Raw genomic sequence first — 20,287 nt, forward strand, 5'->3', positions numbered from 1 at the left:
GTAAAGATGGATTAAGATGCTGCTTTGCATAGTTGATGCACGAAACTAAACTGCAAAATGGCAAGCTCTTGATTTTCATTTATTTGAAACAAAGCTGGAGCAGTTGATTATATCAGAGTACCAAACTAAGGCACTAATATTCAGCTTTTTATAATTTGAATGTACAGCATTATACCACTTATTAGTGCATTTGTTACTTTAGGAGCTGCTTATTGTTTCCTTTATGCTATAAGCTGTTTTCAGAACTTCTACCTGGTGTTTTTTGTCACTCATAACTTTCTAAAAAATTCACTTCTTAGGGTGAAATTTTCAGGGCCTGGTGACTGACTAAAGGTTAATTGTTTTGGAAAGTTTGAACCAAAATGATATAGCTGTTTTTGAGCATATGAATAAGAACTTTCTGCTTGCTAGAATTCTTGGAATATTTTTTTTCTTACAGTAGACAAAGCTGGGGATAGAAATTTGGAGGTTGGTAATGCTCACTGAAAAATGCTTTTGGATGTTCTGATTTAAATTGATTTCGATTTGGAAGAGTTAGGAGACTTTGAAAATAAGACCGCACAGTACATTTTTAATAATTGCACTTTTAGAACAATTTTGCAAGGAAGGTAATCTGTTGCACATAGTCACTTCTTATTTAGCTGTACAGTGAACAAGGAATTATTCAGGAACATCTGCTACTGAATAGCAACCATGTGTGAGCGCGCTCACATTCCAGAATAAGAGTGCCTTGTTCCTGTTTTGTTTAACATGTTTTCATGGGTTAAGCAAAACAGAAATAATCAGGAACAACTGTTGCTGAATAACTCCATGTGTAGACAAGTCCTTAATTACGGAGCCATACTATGACTCTGAGGCCCATTGGTGCCAACAGGTAATGGGATCATTGTTCTCTACAAGCAGCCCCTGTCTTAGATCTGACAAACTCACTACATCTAATACACCACTTTCTTGATGTTTATCCAGGAACGGTAGCATGTGAGGTCTACTGAAAACTTGTAACTTACCACTACTCATAATAATTGTCAGATGTGTGTATGGGTAATATTTATGGAATAATGTAACTATATAGAAAAGTATGCCTTATGGTTTTGGACTAAAAGTTTGTCACCAAGGAATCATATGCCTTGGTGATGGCCTATTGAAGTGGGAGTGATTTAATGCAAAGTTAAATTGTCTACCTTAGCTCCACCCCAGAACAGTCCATGGAAAACTGTCAAAGATAACTTCAACCAATTGAAATCGCTTTGAGGTAAAAAGGAAGATTGTGACACACATGGGGTCGCCCTGTCTGCAAATAAAGACAAAAGACTGATTCAGTATATTAGAGTGGAGAAAGATACTCTACATCCATTCACTGAGGAGACATCTTATTGAGTTGGGGTGTTTCATGAAAGTTTAGATCCTGGTTCCTGTCAAGCCATACAGTTCTGCAACAGACTGAACTTTGAGGGAAAAACCTACTTTATTTGACAGGAAAAGTAACTATTAGTGTAGGGTAGGGGTGGACAAACTACGGCTTGTAGGCCACATCCAGCCCACCAGCCGTTTTAATCCGGCCGTTGAGCTCCCGCTTGGCAGCGGGGTATGGGGCTTGCTCTGCTTTGGCGCTCCAACCAGGGAGCAGGGTCATGGGCCACTCTGCCCGGCTCCCAGAAGCAGCGGCATGTCCCCCCCCCCGCTCCTATGAACAGGGGCAGCAGGGGTCTCCACTCCACACGCTGGCCCCACAGCTCCCATTGGCCATGCGTAGGAGCAGGAGGGGGGACATGCCGGTGCTTCTGGGAGCTGCTTGAGGTAAGCGTCTCCCTGAGCCTGCACCCCTGAGCCATCCCCCCCGCCCCCGAATCTCTTGGTCTCAGCCTGGAGCACTCTTCTGCACCCAAACCCCTCATCTTCAGCCCCACCCCAGAGCCTGCACCCCCAGTTGGAGCCCTCACCTCCCTGTACCCCTGCCAAGGCCCAGAACCCCCTCCCGCACCCCAACCCCAATTTCATGAGCATTCATGGCCCGCCATACAATTTTTATACCCTGATGTGGTCCTCAGGCTAAAAAGTTTGACTACCCCTGGTATAGTGCCTAGTTTATGTGGAATTGTTTTGTGTTGTAACTATTTGTTTCCATCATAGAATCATAGAATCATAGAATATCAGGGTTGGAAGGGACCCCAGAAGGTCATCTAGTCCAACCCCCTGCTCGAAGCAGGACCAATTCCCAGTTAAATCATCCCAGCCAGGGCTTTGTCAAGCCTGACCTTAAAAACCTCTAAGGAAGGAGATTCTACCACCTCCCCAGGTAACGCATTCCAGTGTTTCACCACCCTCTTAGTGAAAAAGTTTTTCCTAATATCCAATCTAAACCTCCCCCACTGCAACTTGAGACCATTACTCCTCGTTCTGTCATCTGCTACCATTGAGAACAGCCTAGAGCCATCCTCTTTGGAACCCCCTTTCAGGTAGTTGAAAGCAGCTATCAAATCCCCCCTCATTCTTCTCTTCTGCAGGCTAAACAATCCCAGCTCCCTCAGCCTCTCCTCATAACTCATGTGTTCCAGTCCCCTAATCATTTTTGTTGCCCTTCGCTGGACTCTCTCCAATTTATCCACATCCTTCTTGAAGTGTGGGGCCCAAAACTGGACACAGTACTCCAGATGAGGCCTCACCAATGTCGAATAGAGGGGAACGATCACGTCCCTCGATCTGCTCGCTGTGCCCCTGCTTATACATCCCAAAATGCCATTGGCCTTCTTGGCAACAAAGGCACACTGCTGACTCAGGTCCAAGGGCAAAAGGTAAAATAGTTTGTACCTTGGGGAAGTTTTAACCCAAGCTGGTAAAAATAAGCTTAGGGGGTTTTTCATGCAGGTCCCCACATCTGTACCCTAGAGTTCAGAGTGGGGAAGGAACCTTGACAGTACACTATTCTGTTAATTTCCTCTGAAGCATCTGGCACCAGCCACTGTCAGAAAATAGGATACTGGGCTAGATGGACCATTGGTCTGACCCACTATGACCACTCTGTTTTTTTTAAAAGGTGCACAACCAAAAACATAACACTGCCAAACAAGACACTCCACTACACATGCTTCTCCATCTAGGGAGAGGATGAGAGAACATGTGTAGTCATGTTGCTTAATGCACTACTGGAAGGCATTCAGACAGTACAGTGATGAGCATGGTATATATAGCATCTGTTTGTAAACTAATTTTGCCAGAACTACAAAATCAGTGGATAACAAAGCAATAGATATATTCACACTGCTAAATGTGTTCTCCTGACTGCCTTAATATAACTTTAACCTTCTGTCATTAGCTCAAATTACACATTGTAACTAGACAATATTTTCCAATACTGAGCTATATTAAAACAAAGGCCCAGATTTTCTGCAGTATGTTTTCAGTAGCAGAATCTTCTTTCATGTAATACTACAACTAAAGAAAGCTCACAATTAAACCACCTATGCTGTAGCACTCTCTTAGTTACGAACAACAATAACCCATAGAATCACAATAGTTTAGCATTAAAATTCCCTGAATTATTTTAGGAGTTTACAACCACACTTGAATTTCCAGCAAGCTCCTATGTGGCTCACAGTGTACTTTTGCTCCTCTAGAAAGTTATTTCAAGGGAAATTACTAGCAAACAGAGTTCTCTAATGGTCTTTTAAGATTGTAAGCTCTTCAGGGCAGATATTGTGTCACCTTATATAGTTGTACAGTGTCTGGCACAACTAAGCTCTTAACCCAGTTGGGTTCATTATAACCTATTGCAAAATATTAAAAATAAGGTGTTATAATGGGAAGCATTAGATAACCTTAACACAGTTGTCACTACCAACCCACTAATATTTAATATCCGGACACTTATTTTAATCATGAAAAAAACAATGACAGTACTAAAAATCAGGTTTTTCTTTTATCACAGTGCACTGCTCTGTCTGCAGGACTTGGAATCACAGAAATACAGGGCTGGAAGGGACATGGAGAACAACTAATCCATTCCCCTGCACTAAGGCAGGATTACCTAGACTCACCACATTCTTGTACTATTTAGTAGAAGCAGCAAGTATTTGGATATCAAGTTTCTGCTTCCAAATATTCAATATAACTGCTTCCAAAAGGCTCAAATTATACTTTGATAGATATTATGATGCCCTGGTCTTAAAAACTTATAGTTAGATAATCCTGCATGAAGTAATTAGGCTTTCAATAGATTCAAAATATAAACTCAATTTTATTAATGATGGCTTTCAATAAAAAGAACATTTATTGCTTTTTATTCTGGAGTTTGACATAACTAAGGCCAAGTCTACACTATAAGTTTTTGCCAACACAGCAATGTTGGTTTGCGTTGTGATTTTTGAGATATTTATGTCAGCAAAAGTTCTCGTGTACTAACTCCCGTTATACTGGCATAAAAGTACTTTTGCTAGTATATCCTATTTTGCCCACCAAATCAGTATAACCTATACCAGCAAAAGCACATTTTTGCCAGAAAAAGTTGAGTCTACACTTGGAGGATTTTGCCAGCATAGCTATACCAGCAAAACTCAGTGTACACAAGGCCTAAATTGCTCTGTTAATTATCATCTCCTAAACCAACGTATTCCAAAATGTTTGTCCTCAGGAAAAAAAAAAGAAAAAAAATTGAAATAAAGTTTAAGTATAAGGAATAAAAAGTGGTAAGTTTAATACTGTTTGGAATCAGAAATAGGTCATACTTAAAGTTTGCCACAATAAAGACCCTTTCTCCTAATAAAATAAAGAAGAAGAAGAGTGGGGGACAGATTTCTTTGACAATACTGTTAAAATGAAGCTTTATGAGTGAAGGTAAAAACTACTGCTTAATATATCTTACATCAAGCACCCAATTGCTCAAATATACACACTATTATTTTCTTTTCCTACTCATGGAAGTATGAGAACAAATAATTTATAAAACAATAATCCTGCAAACAGAGATAACATATATTTCTCAATCTAGAACCATGCTTTTAGGATTATTTGACCAATACGGAAAGGCAACTCTGTCTTCCTTTAAAAGATATCTTCAATATAGTAAATTATCAATACATGAAAAAAGCTAGGGATTCCACTGTTCAAGCAAAGGACAGTAGATAGAAGGTAGCATTTGTAATGTAGCTCTAACAGAAATATCAGAATCTGGACAGTATTTGTTCTAAAGAACAATCTAACGTAAGTACATACTTTTTACATGAGATTTACACATAGGTAGTGGTAAGGGGAGTTGTAATGGGAGAAAAAAATGGAAGATGACAAGGCAACATCTGTAATGCTTTCACCTAAACAATAAATGTGCTTGTTTAGGAAAAGCTGGGTGGTACCTTATAACTGTGCACAATTATGCAGTTTATAGCCTCTGGAGAGAAAGCATGGCAGGCCTGCCTTTGCAGTGAGACTGTTGGGGTTCTCACAATGTAAGGAGGGAATCAGGCAGCCTAGAAAACCTCTGATCAGGAAGGAGAGAGATGTGCTTTTCTATGCAAAAGAGGTGACTGCTGAGGAACAGAGCGCCTAAGGTGGGTACCCTTTCTGGACCACGAAGCGGGGAAATACAGGTACAGTTGCCCTGAACTGAGACAACTCGTTGAGAATTTGAATTTTATTTGTACTCTATAGGGAGTACCCTTTACTCTGCCACTTGTAAGTAATAAGGTCACCCGTTACCTCATTATGAAAAATACCACTTACAATACACACACTCTTTATACTTGGATTGCTCTCTAACAAGCACTCCAACTTTTAAAATTTAAATATTAATTTACAAGCCAAATTGTAAATTTTTCAATTTTAAAGAATTTGAATTAAATTTTTCACAAAACTAATGCCTATGTACTCTGTTACAAAAGCAAACATGGCTTGTTCACTTTTCAAAAATATGGTGCTGCTCTTTTAAAACAAGTTTTACCATATTTAAAGTGCATTTTAATGAAATTTTACCAAGTCCCTGAAGTTTTCATTCACAGCTTTTTTCCCCCAAACAGCATTAACACATTAGTTACTTGAACAACTTAGTTTAAAACACCATAAACCTAAGAATAGCACACTGGAGTACTTATGCACTTAATCCTCACTCCATAGTATTTTAGGTTTAAATCATAGAATATTAGGATTCAAAAGGACCTCAGGAGGTTATCTAGTCCAACCCCCTGCTCAAAGTAGGGCCAATCCCCAATTTTTGCCCAAGATCCCTAAATGCCCCCCCACCCCCCAAGGATTGAACTCACAACCCTGGGTTTAGCAGGCCAATGCTCAAAACACTGAGCTATCCCTCCCCCCAATCCTCCCTACAGAGATTAGCAGAGAAACCCAACTAGCTCATTTTTTCCCCACAAATAAGCCCCTTAACTTTATGTCAGAGCCGCAAAGTTATTTCTACTGTGCAGAATTACAATACTAAGTTATACATGAATTCATTATGCAGCCCAGCCAATTCAATATTATCTGTTAAAATAAATCCAAACAAGCAAAAAAAGTGTGTCCACATCAAGACTGAAGCCTTGGAATCAAAAACATTAAGTAAATTCAAAACAATCCAAGACCGAACAATTTAAAATTTGTATTTGAAGAAGAGGGAGTATGAAGAAGAAACCCTCAATCATTCTCCCTACCCACATTAGACCAAGACCCTGTATAGAAACCGTAAATATTTTACTAACACCACCGTTCACAAGCATTAGCCTGCTGTATTTAAACACCCTTTCATTTTATTCATCATGGGGCAGTGATTAAAGAACAGCTAGCAACTTTTTTTAAAGTGAAAATTAAAAAAATTAATGCTGCTTTTATACAGAACCGTGCTTCTTTTCTTTCCCCGCTCTGTGTAACTAAGGAAAACCTGAAAGGATTATTTTCCCTTCCCATCACTGCAGAATTGCTGCAGCTGGGGCTCCTCTTTCAAGAGTGGGCATTTCCACAGGTCAATCCCAACACTTAATGAATATGAGAGTTGGTCAAACCATGACTCTTCCTTCTCCAGCCTGTGGGGAACAAAAGGGTGTTTTTAAGGTATAAAGTGCCAAGTAATTTTATCCCCAAAATTACTAAAAACCTATAATCTAGGAAAACAAACATTTATAGATCAAATCTTAATAGTCTGCCCAAGCAAATCTAGGGATGTGACACTATTTTAAGTCACATTAGGTTCTTACCATGCCTAAGGAGACACCATGATGAAAAACAAACACGATTCATACAACTATGCATATTTATTACTAAAGGAAAAAATAAGGTCAGGTCTACTCTACAAAATCTCAACCTACCTCGCTGAGCATACAGCCACTGCAGTTATTAACTCGCTTGTGTGCGCGCGTGCACTTGTTTCCTTGTGTCAACAGTGCGCATCCTTGTCAGAAGTGCTTGTATTGATTGTACTGTGAACGTGGAGCAGTGTGGGACAGCTCCTGAAGGCCAGTACCAGTCAACATAAGCAATGCAGTGTCTACACTGACATTGTGTTCACCTAATTTTATCAACCGTAACTCTACACCAGTGGGGAGGTGGTGTTTCAGCATCGAGAGGCACTTATGTCAGCAGGAGCCAAATTTAAGGGAAGTGTCCACAGCTAGGTTGATATAAACTGTTTGTGTCGAACTCACCATGTAGTGTAGACCAGACCTAAGTAAGGCATGTGACACGGTTCTTGTAGTACCCAGAACTGAGGGTCACTAAGTTACCCCCTCACCTCCAACAAAAGAGCGTGTCTTGCCTGTGGCAGCTGGGTGTTAGCTCCCTAACACCACCAGACTTTCATCCACTCAAACATGCTCCTCCAGGCTATGCCAGCCTTGTCCTTATCTTGCAGTTTAAGAACAGGTGCACCCCAGTCCCAGATTCCCCTTTAAGGGTTCTCTTGTGATGTCCACACTGGCTATTCACAAATATCCCAGATCCTCTGCTTCCAAAGGAGCAGTGTACTCCAGTTTGCCACTTTTACCTTATCACCACTCTTGTACAATGAACAGCACTTATTAAAAAAAGTTTATTTAAGAAAGACTAGGAGATTCCAATAGAAATAAGAGTGAATAAGAGTAAAAATATTGCTCGGGTATGTAGGAATGTTATCAGGAGGGCCAAATCGCACCTGGAGCTGCAGCTAGCCAGAGATGTCAAGAGTAACAAGAAGGGTTTCTTCAGGTATGTTGGCAACAAGAAGAAAGCCAAGGAATGTGTGGGCCCCTTACTGAATGAGGGAGGCAACCTAGTGACAGAGGATGTGGAAAAAGCTAATGTACTCAATGCTTTTTTTTGCCTCTGTTTTCACTAACAAGGTCAGCTCCCAGACTGCTGTGCTGGGCATCACAAAATGGGGAAGAGATGGCCAGCCCTCTGTGGAGATAGAGGTGGTTAGGGACTATTTAGAAAAGCTGGACGTGCACAAGTCCATGGGGCCGGACGAGTTGCATCCGAGAGTGCTGAAGAAATTGGCAGCTGTGATTGCAGAGCCATTGGCCATTATCTTTGAAAACTCGTGGCGAACCGGGGAAGTCCCGGATGACTGGAAAAAGGCTAATGTAGTGCCAATCTTTAAAAAAGGGAAGGAGGAGGATCCTGGGAACTACAGGCCAGTCAGCCTCACTTCAGTCCCTGGAAAAATCATGGAGCAGGTCCTCAAAGAATCAATCCTGAAGCACTTGCATGAGAGGAAAGTGATCAGGAACAGCCAGCATGGATTCACCAAGGGAAGGTCATGCCTGACTAATCTAATCGCCTTTTATGATGAGATTACTGGTTCTGTGGATGAAGGGAAAGCAGTGGATGTATTGTTTCTTGACTTTAGCAAAGCTTTTGACACGGTCTCCCACAGTATTCTTGTCAGCAAGTTAAGGAAGTATGGGCTGGATGAATGCACTACAAGGTGGGTAGAAAGCTGGCTAGATTGTCGGGCTCAACGGGTAGTGATCAATGGCTCCATATCTAGTTGGCAGCCGGTATCAAGTGGAGTACCCAAAGGGTCGGTCCTGGGGCCAGTTTTGTTCAATATCTTCATAAATGATCTGGAGGATGGTGTGGATTGCACTCTCAGCAAATTTGCGGATGATACTAAACTGGGAGGAGTGGTAGATACGCTGGAGGGGAGGGATAGGATACAGAAAGACCTAGACAAATTGGAGGATTGGGCCAAAAGAAATCTGATGAGGTTCAAGAAGGATAAGTGCAGGGTCCTGCACTTAGGACGGAAGAACCCAATGCACAGCTACAGACTAGGGACCGAATGGCTAGGCAGCAGTTCTGCGGAAAAGGACCTAAGGGTGACAGTGGACGAGAAGCTGGATATGAGTCAGCAGTGTGCCCTTGTTGCCAAGAAGGCCAATGGCATTTTGGGATGTATAAGTAGGGGCATAGCGAGCAGATCAAGGGACGTGATCATTCCCCTCTATTCGACATTGGTGAGGCCTCATCTGGAGTACTGTGTCCAGTTTTGGGCCCCACACTTCAAGAAGGATGTGGATAAATTGGAGAGAGTCCAGCGAAGGGCAACAAAAATGATTAGGGGACTGGAACACATGAGTTATGAGGAGAGGCTGAGGGAGCTGGGATTGTTTAGCCTGCAGAAGAGAAGAATGAGGGGGGATTTGATAGCTGCTTTCAACTACCTGAAAGGGGGTTCCAAAGAGGATGGCTCTAGGCTGTTCTCAATGGTAGCAGATGACAGAACGAGGAGTAATGGTCTCAAGTTGCAGTGGGGGAGGTTTAGATTGGATATTAGGAAAAACTTTTTCACTAAGAGGGTGGTGAAACACTGGAATGCGTTACCTGGGGAGGTGGTAGAATCTCCTTCCTTAGAGGTTTTTAAGGTCAGGCTTGACAAAGCCCTGGCTGGGATGATTTAACTGGGAATTGGTCCTGCTTTGAGCAGGGGGTTGGACTAGATGACCTTCTGGGGTTGTCAAGGTTCTTCCCCCACTCTGAACTCTAGGGTACAGATGTGGGGACCTGCATGAAAAACCTCCTAAGCTTATCTTTACCAGCTTAGGTCAAAACTTCCCCAAGGTACAAAATATTACACCCGTTATCCTTGGACTGGCCGCTACCACCACCAAACTAATACTGGTTACTGGGGAAGAGCTGTTTGGACGCATCCTTCCCCCCAAAATACTTCCCAAAACCTTGCACCCCACTTCCTGGACAAGGTTTGGTAAAAAGCCTCACCAATTTGCTTAGGTGACTACAGATCCAGACCCTTGGATCTTAAGAACAATGAACAATCCTCCCAACACTTGCACCCCCCCCTTTCCTGGGAAATGTTGGATAAAAAGCCTCACCAATTTGCATAGGTGACCACAGACCCAAACCCTTGGATCTGAGAACAATGAAAAAGCATTCAGTGTTTTACAAGAAGACTTTTAATAAAAAATAGAAGTAAATAGAAATAAAGAAATCCCCCCTGTAAAATCAGGATGGTAGATATCTTACAGGGTAATTAGATTCAAAAACATAGAGAACCCCTCTAGGCAAAACCTTAAGTTACAAAAAAGATACACAGACAGAAATAGTTATTCTATTCCGCACAGTTCTTTTCTCAGCCATTTAAAGAAATCATAATCTAACACATACCTAGCTAGATTACTTACTAAAAGTTCTAAGACTCCATTCCTGTTCTGTCCCTGGCCAAGACGACTACAGACAGACACAGACCCTTTGTTTTTCTCTCCCTCCTCCCAGCTTTTGAAAGTATCTTGTCTCCTCGTTGGTCATTTTGGTCAGGTGCCAGCGAGGTTACCTTTAGCTTCTTAACCCTTTACAGGTGAGAGGAGCTTTCCCCTGGCCAGGAGGGATTTCAAAGGGGTTTACCCTTCCCTTTATATTTATGACAGGGGTCCCTTCCAACCCTGATATTCTATGATTCTATGATTCCAGGCAAGTCTAGTCAGACCTTCTGTCTGAGCCTCCGACTCCCTGTTCCCTGTGACTGCCCTTTCACAATTCCCCGAGCTCCGCTTTCCAATTGTCACCTTGAGCAATCACCCCAGAGGCTCCACCCTTCTCTGATGACATCACTCCTGGTGATATCACCAGTCTCAGCATTTTCTTCAGAGCGTATTTTGTGGGAAGAAAATCAAAAAGAAGATACACTGCTGGGTGCACCGAGACATAGAGGCTTAGACTCCTGCGCAGAAGTGCTACCCAGACTACTCATTCAGAACTTCGGGGTGTTTAAAATTGAAGATTTGTCAGTTGCCTCCTGTGAGGAGAGGAAACAGGATCACAGAGGTAGTTGGAGAGCTAGATTGTGATCAGAATGGGAAGCACTGCTGGTCTGTTATAAATTTGGCCATCCCTATTGGAGTAAGAAGTAGGTTATTGAACACATTTATTATCTTATGGTTTTTTTTCAGGTTAAAAGATTAATGTTTTGTCAAACCCAGACATTGCAAGCGTAGTCAGTCAATGGGTCTTGAAGACAAATCCAGGCCCCTCAAAAAAGAGTTTTTTTAAAAAAAAAAAAAAAAAGCAGCCCAGGTAGCTTGATATTGACAGGCAAACGTCCTGAGAGGGATAAAAAGGCTCTACTAATGACCCAGAGACATTGGTGTTTGAGTAAGGTATGTGCCCAAAAAAGGGTAGCTCATGACACTGTCTCTATAGGGAGACCTGGGATAGGTCCAGCTGCTACTTCTGTGGGGCTGACTCTCACGGCACGTCTACACTGGCAAAGTTACAGCACCGGCAGTTACAGGAGAATGGAAATGGCTGTTGTGTGTTCACACTGACAGCTGCCTGTGCAATAGCGTGTTCACACCTGGGGCACTTGTAGCTCTGTTTGGAGTGGTGCACTCTGGGCAGCTATCCCACAGAGCACCACTCTCTTTTGCCACAAAGACTTGTGGGAAGGTAGGGGGTGGGGGTTGCGGGACATCCTGGGTCCTGTCCCAATGCCCCGTGATGCATTGTTTTGCATCCCAGAAATCCCTGTGCTTCCATCCGCATTTGATGCCATCTTTCGACGGTTTGTGTACTGCGTGCCTTGCCTCTTTCGGGCAGCAGGAATGGATCCTGAACTGCTTGCTCTGACCAACACGTCACGAGTGGCAGTGGAGTTATTCCTTAAACCACAAAGGCAAGAGAAGTGCGATGTTGACCTCACCACACGTAGTAGCTACGACACAAGATTGTTTGTGGCATTCACGGAGATGCTGACCAGAGTGGAATACCGCTTTTGGGCTCAGGAAACGAGCACTGAGTGGTAGGATCTGGCTGGTGAAGGTTGCCCATATGCTCAGGGTTCAGCTGATCGCCATATTGGGGTCGAGAAGGAATTTTCCTCTAGGGCAGATTGGAAGAGGCCCTGGAGGTTTTTCATCTTCCTCGATAGCATGGGGCACGGGTCACTTGCTGGAGGATTCTCTGCTCCTTGAAGTCTTTAAACCACAATTTGAGGACTTCAGTAGCTCAGACATAGGTGAGAAGTTTATCGCAGGAATGGGTGGATGAGATTCTGTGGCCTGCATTGTGCAGGAGGTCAGACTAGATGATCATAATCGTCCCTTCTGACCTTTAATATCTATGAATCTATCTTGATGCATGTCTGGGATGATGAGCAGTGGCTGCAGAACATTTACATGAGGAAAACCACATTCATGGGACTGTGTGATGAGCTCACCCCAGCCCTGCGGTGCAAGGACACGAGAATGAGAGCTGCCCTCTTGCTGGAGAAGCACGTGGTGATTGCACTGTGGAAGCTGGCTACTCCAGACTGCTACTGATCAGTCGCTAACCAGTTCGGAGTGGGAAAGTTGACCGTTGGAGTCACGTTGATGGAAGTGTGCAGGACCATTTATCGCATCCTGCTCCGAAAGACCGTGATTCTGGGCAATGTGTGTGACATTGTGGATGGCTTCCTTAACTGTGGAGGGATGATAAATGGCACGCACATTCCAATTCTGGCACCAGACCACCGAGCTACCGATTACATTAATTGCAAGGGGTATTTCTCAGTGGGTTCTCCAGGCACTTGTGGATCACTGTAGGCATTTCAGACATTAACACAGGCTAGTCTGGAAAGGTGCATGACTCACACATTTTTCAGAGCACTGGGCTGTTCAAGAAGCTGCAAGCAGGGACTTTCTTCCTGGACCAGAAGATCACCGTGGGGGAAGTCAAAATGCCCATGGTGATCCTCTGAGACCCTGCCTACCCCTTAATGCTGTGGCTTATGAAGCCATACACGGGGCAACTTGACAGCAGCAAGAAGCAGTTCAACAGGGGTAGGGATAGCTCAGTGGTTTGAGCATTGGCCTGCTAAACCCAGGGTTGTGAGTTCAATCCTTGAGGGGGCCATTTAGGGATCAGGGCAAAAATTGGGGATTGGTCCTGCTTTGAGCAGGGGGTTGGACTAGATGACCTCCTGAGGTCCCTTCCAACCCTGATATTCTATGATTCTAAAAGGCTGAGCAAGTGCAGAACGGCTGTTGAGTGAGCATTTGGCCATTTAAAGGCCTGCTGGCGATGCCTGTATGGGAAGCTGGACCTTGCCAATGACAATATTCCTATGCTTATAGCCGTGTGCTGTATGTGCCATAATATTTGTGAAGGGAAGGGTGAAAGCTTCACTTAGGACTGGACCACAGAGGCTCAGCGCCTGGAGGCTGAGTTTGAACAGCCAGAGACCAGGGCTATTAGAGGGGCACAGCACGGGGCCATAAGGATCAGGGATGCCTTGAGGTAACAATTTGAAGCTGAAAGCCACTAATATTTGTTGCTATGCTCGGGATTGCAGTGCTTGTAATGCTAGGAGGTGATTGGTGCACATGATGCAAGAAGGGGGCTTAACGTTATTGGATATTGCTTTGCAGTGCTTTTTGCTTTCACTTAATAGAATAAAGATTGCTTTCAAACCAACACAATTCTTTTAGTAAAAGACAACAGTCGGAGGAGAGAGTCAAATGAAAACATTCATCAGCAGGGTGGGGGATGGAGGAAAGGAAGGTCTCCAGAGGAGGGGTCCCGGGACAGCTACAGATTTGTATATGTCCAGGGATCATACCCAACCTTCACCTTTGGAGTACAGTGCAGTGGGTACTGTACTTCAGCAGGGCCAAACTGCAGAGGGATGGGTGTTGAGTGCAGTGGGTAGTGGGAGTCCACAGTGCTGGACTGTGAGGAGGGAGGAGTGGAATGCAATGCTGTGGGTAGAGAGGGGTGCCAGGAGGTTGATAAATGTGTTGGCGGTGTGTGTGGGGGGGTGCATGGGAAAGAGTTTTGCGACAGCAGCTGCAGGGGAGGGCAGGCACAGAGCTGCTTGGTTTGAAGAGCTAGTATCACCTGGAGCATGTCCACTTGGCACTCCATAACATTCAAGAGCTGCTCTGTGGCTTCTTTCTGGTGTGTTGTGTTCTCCTTTCAGTCCCTCTTCTCGCTGTCCTGCCACTCCTTCAGTTCCTGTTTCTTGGTGGCAGAGTGCATCATAGCCTCATGGAGAAAGTCCTCCTTAGTTCTTCTTGGCTGCTTTCTAATTCTGCAGTTTCTCCACCAATAACAAAGAGGGAAGCTGGGCTCCCAAAGTCCTCTCTGTGAAGTTTTAAATGCAACATTGTACAGAAGCAGTATTTGTTTGCAACACAGACAACACTGGTTCAGTGCTTTAAAACACAGCCAGTATTCATACACCTGTCACTAACTGGCTGACCCCAGGCAAGCACACATGAGCCACAAGATCCACAAAATGGTGAGTAGCTGTAGGGGCAGGGTAAATCAGTCTTCCCAGACCCTGCTGTACACTGGGCACATGGTTCTTTGGGAGAGCCAGCACTGTAGGAGCGGCTTGATAATCATTCCTGTCCCCATACTTTCCACAGGATGTGATCATTATGGAAGATATCTCGCTGCTGAGGGTGAGCAGGAAGTCAAGGGAGGGTCGTCTTCAAGACTGCTGCTTCTGCCCTGGCCCCATGCGGCTCGCCTGTGTGCAGCAATGGTGCCCCCTGTGATGGCAAAGTGGCGTGGGAAAGTTACCGTTAATGGGGCAAGAAACAAAGCAGCTCTGTCAAGGAACCTATGGCAGCAGATTGCCCAGTATCTCCACGAGAGTTTCCTGGAGCTCTGTGAGGGAGAGTCCTGTGAAGTGAGGGAGTCTATCAAGAGCCTGTTCCGCTGCTCAGACTAAGCATGCCGTGGGAGAGAAGCCTGCTTTCTGCAACCCTCCTGCCCCCAGCAACTTGCTTCAGCAATTCCCAAAATCAGATCTACTTATCAGGGGCCTCTTCTCCTGTTTGCGCTTTGCCAAGATCCGACTGCTGTGACTGGCTAGGTTCCTCTGGGATAGAAAAGAGCTCCTGACTGCATGCATCTCTGGCCTCCAAGTCATCCTCTGTCTCTGGTTCCCATTCCCCCTCTTCATCCGAGATTTCCTACTCCTGACTTGGAGTTGACTCCTGGCACGTGAGCCAACGAAGTATCCAGAGGGCGTCTTTGCAGTGGAGGTGGGGTCGCCACCAAGTATTGCGTCCAGCTCTTTGTGGGCACAGCACCGGAGTGGCTGTTTGCCTCCCGTGCCTTGTGGTAGGCATTCCGTAGCTCCTTCATTTTTACCCTACACTGCAATGTGTCCTGGTCATGGCCGCTTTCTATAATGCATTGTGAAATCTGTCCTTAGGTGGTATAATTCCTATGGCTGGAGCGCAGCTGGGACTGCACAGCCTCCTCTCCCCAAATGCTGATGAGGTCCAGCAGCTTGGCATTGCTCCAAGTGGGCGATCGCCTGGTGAATGGAGCAGGCATGGCCACCTGGAAAGATGCGCCGAGACCACTGCACGCATCACTGAGCAAACAGGAAGGGGACTTCCAAATTTGCAAAGGAATGTACAGGGTGGGGATGATTGGTCACCTGAGGGCAGGGCAGTAGAGTTCAAACCAATGACCAGAGAGGTGAGAACAGGCATTTTGGGACACCACCTGGAGGCCAGTTACGGTGCTGTAATCGTCCTGGTGTCGACACTGGCACTGCACCGCAGCGCTGTCGCCCCGGCACAGAAAGCTCTACGCTCTCATGGCGGTGTTTTTACAACGCTACAACTGCGTGGTTTCTGCACACTAAGTGGCTTGGCAGTGTGTATACCTCGGGAATTACAGCGCAGAAAGCTGCTTTACTGTGCAGAAACTTGCCAGGGTAGACAAGGCCTCAGAGTATCCTGATTGGCACTTCTTTTCTTCCTTTTCTCCCCACATGGGTTCCATTGCCCTTTTCGCAAAGGGAAAGGGTAAGTCAGACATCATGGGACTTGTTTTTTGGCTCTCCTTTTGCAGTCTCTGATCCAATCCCATCATGCCTTGGAGGTCAAAAGGCTTCCTGCTGCCACTTATTCCTTTTTTTTTTAAACTTCTCAGAACCTCTGACTGAGATAGGAACCCAGGAGGTTACATAAGCAACACAAAAGCAGTTGTTTCCCAGTATAATCAATGATCTGAATGATTCTTCAGCATTACAGATGGTTTTATATAGTCACTGTGTTCTTTTGTAGAACAAAGAGGCCAGCTAAATGTTAGGGTTGCTAGGCATCCAGTTTTTGACCGGAATGCCCGGTCGAAAAGGGACCCTAGCGGTGCTGGCCATTATACTAAATTGAAAATGCACCGTTAAGTGAAGGGGTTGACTGCCCACACTTATCTGAGTTCCCTTTCTCTTCGTCAGGCTCATCCATGCTTGCTTGATGGGACTGGCTAGACTGCCGCGGAGTCTCAAACAGATCCTGATTCACATCAGAGGTGGAGTCCTCTGCTGTGTCTTCTCCTCCTCCTTGTTGTTCATGGCAGGGTCTCTGTCTCAGGCTCCTCTATTCCGGACAGGAGTGCATCTAGTGCATGGAGCCAAAGCGGTTGTTTGGGCAGTTGCACGCAACAAGAGTAAGCTACTAGTTGTACTGATTTCAGGATAGGGGAGTGTTATAAACTTTTCAAGACAGAATGGTCCTTGTATAGTGTCAAGCCCAGTGGGGTCTTCCTACCTGATTTATATCTCCGAGGGGTTACTGCAGCTCAAAGAATATTTTGACTAGTCAGTAATTTGGGGTTTGATTAGAGCTCCTCACTTTCTAAATGGATTTGGGGGAAAGGCATAGGAAGGTGAAGATGTATGCAAAACTCATTTCAAGTTGTATAAATAGGACTAATTCTAATTTTTTTTTAAGTGCTAGGCTTCAAAACAATGAAAAACAATTTTGTTTTGCTGTGGACTAAAACTTAATGAGCAGTTAATTTTCTTTGCGAAACTTAGGAGAACATTGTATGTAGAACTGATCTCAATATATTGTGTAATTCTTTTCTTATAAATTACTTGGGATATGTTAAGGAAATGAATATGTTTATGTAAAATATTATGTGTAGTTTGCGCCATATCTGATGATGGGTTCCTGTTTGCTTGACATCACAAAAAATTTCTGTGGAATTTAATAGTGGATGATTTAGCTATAGAAGAATCAGGAGGGACAAATACATGGTTAAGTGTAAAAGGTCCTGTTTTATACACATAATAGAAAGTAAATACAGTAACTCCTCACTTAAAGTCGTCCCGGTTAACGTTGTTTCATTGTTACGTTGCTGATCAATTAGGGGTGCTCGTTCAAAGTTATGCAATGTTCCCTTATGTCATTTGGCAGCCTCCTGCTTTGTCCACTGGTTGCAGGAAGAGCAGCCTGTTGCAGCTAGCTGGTGGGGGCTTGGAACCAGGGTGGTCCTGCAGCCCCCCTATCAGTTCCCCGCTCCCCCAAGTTCCCTGTGCAACAGCCACCCAGCAGGCTATCAATTGCCAGCAATTCAGCTGTCCCTCCCCCCACTGCCATGTGCTGCTCCTGCCCTCTTCCTTGGAGCTGCTCCCCGAGCCTCCTGCTTGATGTGCAGGGGGGAGGGGGAGGAAGAGGTGGGCTAATGTCAGGGTGTCCCCCTGCTCCTGCACCCCGCTTACCCCATCTTCCATAGAGCAGGGGACACACATGAGAGGGCTCAGAATGGTGGGAGCTTCCTGGCAGCAGCTGCGATCTCAGCTTGCTGATCTACTTAACAAGGCAGTGTACTTAAGAGTGGGGTCAGTGCACTAAAAGGGGTAACATGCATCACACTCTCGCGCGCGCACACACACACACACACACACGGTGTGTGTCTCTCTTTGCCATGCTGTCTCCCTTCCCTCCATTAGTGCTTCCTTGTAGAGTGTGAGGCTACATTAACAATGAGTTAACCCTTGAGAGCTCAGCCAATTGCTAGTTCATAATTTAGAAGTAAAGCATTCCCTGGGAAATATCCCACCCTCTGACTTCATCACCTCAACCAAGCTTCACCATCATCCTTGCGTACCAGTATTAAACTGTTTGTTTATAACTTATACACTCTGTGAGTGTGTGTGTGTGTGTGTTGGTTGAAGAAAATTTCCCTGGAACCTAAGCCCCCCATTTACATTAATTCTTATGGGGAAATTGGATTTGCTTAACATTGTTTCACTTAGTCGCATTTTTCAGGAACGTAACTACAATGTTAAGTGAGGTGTTACTGTATAGAAACTGTTTCTGCAGTAAATAGAAGATATTTTTTCAGAATTCTGTGTGATGTGTCTGACTATCTTTATACAGAGTTTGAAAACTAAGCAAAGTCTGACACCCTTTCCTTCTCTGCCCTTTCCTCTTTCTATTCATATTCCCAGATACATTTAGGAAAAAAGTTCATTTTCTTATGTGTTAAGTGATTGGTTCATTATCTTCAGTGTTCATAGTTCAGCATCTAGGTAATTTGTATTCCTTTTTTTGCCTTCCAACCTCTGAATGGATTCATGAGAAGGCAGCATTTTTTCTACCATTTTTCTTTTCCCTTCCTTTTACCTCTGTCTCTCCCTCTTCTGTTTTAGAAACAAAATGATAATGCAGGATCCAAATTACTAATATAACACGTGTGGAGTTTCATAAAAAAAATAATAATAAAAAAAAGCGCCAGTACATTATACAATAAAATAGTGGAAAATCATATCCCTTTCCTACCATGTTCACAAATACCTGCTTTCAGGCCTCTTTCTATGTTTTTAATGCAAGAGCTGTTACATAGGGAATACAGCTTTCTGTACTGTTTCAGTGTTGTTGATGGCATCTGCTGTTACAGGAGAAACACAGAATCCTGCATTTAGGTAATTAATCATGAGCCAAATGGTTGTTTGCAAACACTCAAAAATTTGTTTTGAAATGGCTGTAATTACATAAGTGTCAAAATAACTGAACAGGTATAGTTAGCTACCTTTCAAAGTGTTTGTGACCCATCATTGTTATAATATGCTTTATATAAAAATAAGTAATCCAAATTGTATAAGTTAGGTTTGTTTCAATTAAAATTGACTTGATACTTGATATTCAAGTTACCTGCTTTCATGCCTTTTTAATTAAACAACAGAAGCAAAACTTGTCCTCATTGTCTGTTTTCAAATTAGGACCATATGTAATTTTTAAAATAAATTTTTTCTATAGTTTTAACACAAAATACCATTGAAATCAATTATTTTTTCTTTTTCTATGTGGATATTGTAATTGACTGATTATCTATAGTGATAGTTGACTCTGAGCATCATTATGTGAACAAATTAGATAAACTGTTCTTGAGTCCTTTGTGTGTATATAGAATCAGTAGGTAAGTTGTAATAATTGTTCTGGCTGTTTTGAAAATGGAGAACCTACAGAGAAAACTACATGTAAATTGAAGTTTGAAAAACTATTAAATATGTGCAGCAAAAAGTCTGTAATTTCTCTAATAAGCAATTAATTAGTCTACTGATCATTTTTACGAAGCATTACTACTGGTACGGTTTTTACTTTGTAAACTTTTGTTTAAGTAGGACTTAGTCAGAATGCAGTTGCTGTTGTGTGTTAACATGACACATTTTAGCCTATGCAGTGGGGCCCAATGTATATGTATGGGCTTTAAAAGAGCAAAGGAAATTAAATAAAAATGATGGCATTACAGTACGGTCATGCGTCTGACATAAATACCAAAGCAAGTAAAATATAAGTTACGGCAACTTCATTGTTAACTGAACCTGTTTTCCCTTGGTGTTGCAACTCAGTTGAGATCTTATTCTCTTTTAGAAAAGAAAGATGTAACACAAAGCTTAGAAAACTACACATCAAAATGTCCTGGCACGATGGAGTTCATCACACTTCCAGAAGGTTTGAGGTTACCCCCTGTGCCATTCACTAAGCTGCCTATTGTAAGGTAAGATTATATAAAATGTTGCATTGCAAATGTCTGTATTTAACATTTAAAACTTGTCAAAACTTGTAGTATGAAAATTAGAATA

At 43.5% G+C, this 20,287-nt stretch overlaps 1 protein-coding gene across 3 annotated transcripts in view; it reads left to right on the top strand.

Annotated features, from left to right (window-relative positions):
- The window catches only part of TRAPPC9 (trafficking protein particle complex subunit 9), an 831,265-nt gene that overhangs the window by 63,787 nt on the left and 747,191 nt on the right, over positions 1 to 20,287 (top strand). For all 3 annotated transcript variants that reach the window (XM_073330054.1, XM_073330052.1, XM_073330055.1), the window contains exon 10: positions 20,076 to 20,202. In XM_073330054.1, the coding sequence (XP_073186155.1) occupies positions 20,076 to 20,202 (127 nt within the window). The remainder of the gene's footprint in view (positions 1 to 20,075; positions 20,203 to 20,287) is intronic.

This window comes from Lepidochelys kempii, chromosome 2 (assembly GCF_965140285.1).
Source record: "Lepidochelys kempii isolate rLepKem1 chromosome 2, rLepKem1.hap1, whole genome shotgun sequence".
NCBI lineage: Eukaryota > Metazoa > Chordata > Testudines > Cheloniidae > Lepidochelys > Lepidochelys kempii.